Source organism: Molothrus aeneus, chromosome 2 (assembly GCF_037042795.1).
Source record: "Molothrus aeneus isolate 106 chromosome 2, BPBGC_Maene_1.0, whole genome shotgun sequence".
NCBI lineage: Eukaryota > Metazoa > Chordata > Aves > Passeriformes > Icteridae > Molothrus > Molothrus aeneus.
The window spans coordinates 115241424-115246390 of record NC_089647.1 but is presented as its reverse complement, the minus strand read 5'-3'; the positions used below and the strand labels follow the sequence as shown (position 1 = coordinate 115246390).

At 48.2% G+C, this 4967-nt stretch overlaps 1 protein-coding gene across 1 annotated transcript; it reads right to left on the bottom strand.

The window, feature by feature from the left end:
• Positions 1-3485: 3485 nt before the first annotated feature.
• On the bottom strand, positions 3486-4178 carry CLDN14 (claudin 14). Its single transcript, XM_066571704.1, has one exon. The coding sequence runs from the start codon at positions 4176-4178 to the stop codon at positions 3486-3488; it is 693 nt and encodes a 230-aa protein (XP_066427801.1).
• Positions 4179-4967: the final 789 nt, after the last annotated feature.

Genomic DNA, 4967 nt, shown 5'->3' with positions numbered 1-4967 from the left:
GCAAGGAAGGGATAATGTCTTTTAGTAGATCAAAGGAGGAAAGAAGGAAAAGAGGGAAGGGAAAGGGAAGGAAATTTCAAGGAAAGGAAAGGAGATTTCAAGGAAGTGAAATTTCAAGGAAATTCCAAGGAAAGGAAATGTCAAGGAAATTTCAGGGAAAGGGAAAGGGAAAGGGAAAGGGAGAGGAGAGGAGAGGAGAGGAGAGGAGAGGAGAGGAGAGGAGAGGAGAGGAGAGGAGAGGAGAGGAGAGGAGAGGAGAGGAGAGGAGAGGAGAGGAGAGGAGAGGAGAGGAGAGGAGAGGAGAGGAAAGAAAGAAAGGAAAGAAAGGAAGAAAGGAAAGAAAGAAAGAAAAAGAAAAGAAAAGAAAGAAAGAAAGAAAGAAAGAAAGAAAGAAAGAAAGAAAGAAAGAAAGAAAGAAAGAAAGAAAGAAAGAAAGAAAGAAAGAAAGAAAGAAAGAAAGAAAGAAAGAAAAGAAAAGAAAGAAAGAAAGAAAGAAAGAAAGAAAGAAAGAAAGAAAGAAAGAAAGAAAGAAAGAAAGAAAGAAAGAAAGAAAGAAAGAAAGAAAGAAAGAAAGAAAGAAAGAAAGAAAGAAAGAAAGAAAGAAAGAAAGAAAGAAAGAAAGAAAGAAAGAAAGAGAAAAGCAGACACTGGTGTCAGTTTTAGCATGGAGTAAGATCCCCTGGTTCGCAGCTCTGTGACAGAAACCATTTCTCTCTCTATTGACATCTGAGCACTTCCAGGAACTTTTGCCAGGATTTATAAACTGTTCCTACTCCTGTCACACATTCTGCCTGGCTGGGGATTGCTGCAGTAAGAACAGCCCTGCACAGGAGTATTCCCACCACACCAAAACCTGGCCAGGGAATGAATTTATCAGTAGATGGCAAACCCTAATGACCCACAGCCATTTCCTCCCTTGGAACTGTGCTCCAGCATTCATGGCTGTCCAAGCCCTGCCTCAGGTTGATATCCAATCACTTGGCAGCATCCCTTAGGATGGAAATGATGGAAAAGCCTAAGGCATTTACCACCTCCATTGAGCTGAAAAAAGCATCCCAGAAATCCATAATGGACCATGAACAGTTGGTCTCCATCTTCCCTAAGAAGCTGTTGTGCAGTTTGTGTCCATTCCCTGCATCTCAGAGTCTGTCCCTGAGATGTTTGCAGGGTCATTGATCACAGAATTTGGGCTGGAGGGGACCTTAAAGATCACCCAGCTGCACCCCTGTGCCATGGGCAGGGACACCTTCCACTGGTGTCCAGCCCTGGAACCAGCCCAGGGAGGAGCTGGAGCTGCTGCAGAGAGCCCAGAGGAGGCTCCAGGATGGGCAGAGGGATGGAGCAGCTCTGCTGGGAGGAAAGGCTGGCACAGCTGGGATTGTTCACCTGCACAGGAGAAGCTTTGGGCTGAGCTCAGGGTGGCCTTGCAGGGCCTGGAGGAGCCCCAGGAAAGCTGGAGAGAGACAATTTCCAGGGCATGCAGGGACAGCACCCAGGGAATGGCTGCCAGTGCCAGAGGGCAGGGCTGGGTGGGATCTTGGCAATGAGGAATTGTTCCCTGGCAGGGTGGGCAGGGCTGGGATGGAATTCCACCCCTGGATCCCTGGCAGTGCCCAAGGCCAGGCTGGACACTGGGGCTGGAGCAGCCTGGGACAGTGGGAGGTGTCCCTGCCATGGCAGGGGTGGCTCTGGGTGGGCTCTGAGGTCCCTCCCAGCCCAAATCCTTCTGGGATTCTGGGATTCTATGAATATGCAGACCAGGCTGCTCCAGCCCCAGTGTCCAGCCTGGCCTTGGGCACTGCCAGGGATCCAGGGGCAGCCCCAGCTGCTCTGGGAATTCCATCCCAGCCCTGCCCACCCTTCCAGGGAACAATTCCTAATTCTCAATACCCCATCCCTCCCTGCCCTCCTTCAGTTCAAAGCCATTCCCCTTGTCCTATCACCACAAATAACCAAAGTCAGGTCCCAGATCACTTTTATTATTGTTGGTCTCAGCAAATTGCTTAGAAAATCCATTTATTTTTAAAAACAGTGGTGATGTTAACATGAAGCAGTGCTGAAAACCCTCTGTCCAATCCAAATCAACATAAAGCCAAAGGCAATGGTGATCAACCACAAAAAGGAAGGTTCAGAGTGAAACCAGGGGAAATGTTGAAAATCTCCCAGCTCCAGAGGTGACACAAGGTGACAATATAATTGCAAACAGATTTTTCTTTTTGCCAAATGAAGAATTGTTGCCTCATAGGTCTTGGAATTATTTTTTTCAGTGTGTTGGTCCATCTGTTGAAAGTGGGAGACCTATACATTTCTGGTTTAAGAGAAATCCATTGATTCTCTTTTTTGTCATAATTTTATATCCTAATATGTGTGCCTGGGACTTTGCTGTAATGTGAGATGGAGAGGGCTGGGCTTCTTTGCTCATTATTTTAATTTTTGATTGTTTGAATGCACTGTGGAACGATGGAATTCTGTGAGGATTTGAGAAGGAAATGTCTGGATTTGGTACTTCTGACAAGCAGTGGTCACAGTCCATGGGTGTTGGCATGAAGGGTGCCTTATGCCCCAATGGAAGTTCCCCAGAAATCACTGGAGGGGATGGAAATAACCTTGCCAACCCTATTGCACCTTCAGGCGCAAAATACCAGCATTCATCCTAAGAAATGAGCACATTTCATTACATGGCATTCATGAAATAGGATTCTAGAAACTGTTTTTCCACTCCCTATAATGCATAGATTGTGCAGAATGCTAAATCTGCTCAACAGCTAAAAGTGACGAATTCTGAGACTTTTTAATTTTAATTTTTAAAGTATATTTAATATCAAATGTCTGGTTCCATTCTATTCCTGACATTTGTAGAAAACCCAATTCTGAGCCACTTAGAGGGTTTTTTTCCCTTGTGATGCATTTCAAAAAATGCACTGAAATTTTATTTTGATCAGGTCAAAACATTGTAATATAACTTCAAATATTGGCTGTAACAGGCTGTCAAATACATCTGTCACGGTGCCATTGAAATTCATATTTCAAGGGACTGTACAAAAACAAAATTAATACCTTGTCATGTTCATGAATTATGGAAATGAGGAGCTGAGCAGGCAATCTGCTGGAAATCATTGTGTATCCCCAAAAAATTCTGGGTTTTAGGGAAAACTGTCTTTTTTTGGGAAGAAACAAAGCGATGTTGCCAGTTCTGCTTCACAGGGCACTGACTCCAAACCAAACTATAATTTTTAACAAAACACCTCTTGAATTACCTGGAAAGCTGTGATGGGAGGTAGACAGGGATGTGCTGCCTTGGGAGTATCTCAGCCTCCTTTGACTTTATTTCCCAGGTTTTGCAGGCAGCAGTTCTGCATCCACACCCTGTCCTCCTCTGGGAAGAAAAGGAAGGAACGAACGATTGTGAACTCCAACATCCATTCCAAGTTCTCTGGTGCGAGGCACGGAATTCCCGAGGCAGCCGCGCCCGATCCAGGGAGAGCTCACACGTAGTCACTCAGTCTGTAGCCGCTGTGGGACGCAGATGCCAGGGAAGGAGGGTGGTTGCCCTTGGAGGCACTGAGTGGCCTGGAGGACGGAGGCGCTGCGGAACGCGGCTGGGAAGGCGCCTCATTCCCGAGGCACGACGTGCACAGCAGGGCCCCACCCAGGATGGTCAAGGCCGAGGAGACAAAGCCCAGATAAAGAGCCTGCCCTATCTCGTACTTCATCCCAGCGGGCAGCGTGGGGCTGTAGAACTCCACCACCACCTCGTTGGTGCACCACGACACCGGCACCAGGCAGAGCAGCCCGGCCGCCACGAAGCCGACGCCGCCGGAGCCGGCCATGGAGGCCTTGGTGGGGCTGCCCTCGGCGCAGCGCGTGCACCTCATGCCCACCACGGCCACGGCGGCCGCCAGCACGGCCAGCAGGCAGGAGGTGACCATCATGGCCCGGGCGGCGCGGAGGTCGGCGGGCAGCGCCAGCTGGGAGCGGTGGGCCTGGCACTGGTAGACGCCGGTGCTGTGCCGCACGCACTCCATCCACAGCCCCTTCAGGTAGGCCACGGCCGTCAGGATGTTGGTGCCCACGTGGGCCGAGCGCCACCAGTGCGGCAGGATGGTGGCAATTAACGTCCCAATGAAGCCCAGCAGGCTGAGGGAGAAGCCCAGCAGCTCCAAGGCCCAGCTGGCCATGGGAATGTTTGTCCTGTGTGGTTCCCTTAATGAGGCGCCTCCGCTTGGGTTCGCTTGGAAGGCGCGAGGTTTTCTTGGAAGATCTGCGGCTGTTTCGCCCCGACACCTCCTGCTCTCCTAATAAAAGGTAATTGAGGGAAAAAGGAGTTAATTATTACCCCAAAGCTTTGCCTCTCCAGCCAGTGAGGTGCGTTTCAAGTGCAGCGAGGGCAATAATTAGCATAGCTATCGCTGTTAATCGTGTTTTTGTGGAAGTAATGGGAAAGCAATCTTCCCTCTTCCCTTATATAAACAGCCTTGTGCTGCCCACTGGGAAGAGAACTCAAGACAATTTATGAAATGGAAAAAAAATATTTGAAATGCAAATATTCCTCTTCCCAGCAGGCTCTTCAAAAAAACAAACATGATTTCCTCTCTAAAGCGGAGAATTAGGTAGTGTTAACACTTGGAATGAAGGAGATTTATAAAGTAGGGAACTGCAGGTTGCTTTACACGACGAAAACATTCCCAGAAGGTCATAGCAGGACTAGGAAAACAATAAGGGTGTATTTGCTCAAAGTAGGGAGCAAAAAGAGTGATTTAAAACCTGTGGAAGAGGATAACAAATATTGGATTAAAGTAGCTTTCCTGACTGCCCAGTATTTCTTGAGGTTGCATTTCAAGAAAGTAACTCGAAGGGGAATCATTTTCATTAGGATCTGGGGAGTTTCAGGTCGTGATTTCAGGTTGTGGGTGAAATGTGGAATCAGTTGAACATCCTGGAGCTTCTGAGGGACAACACCTTCACAC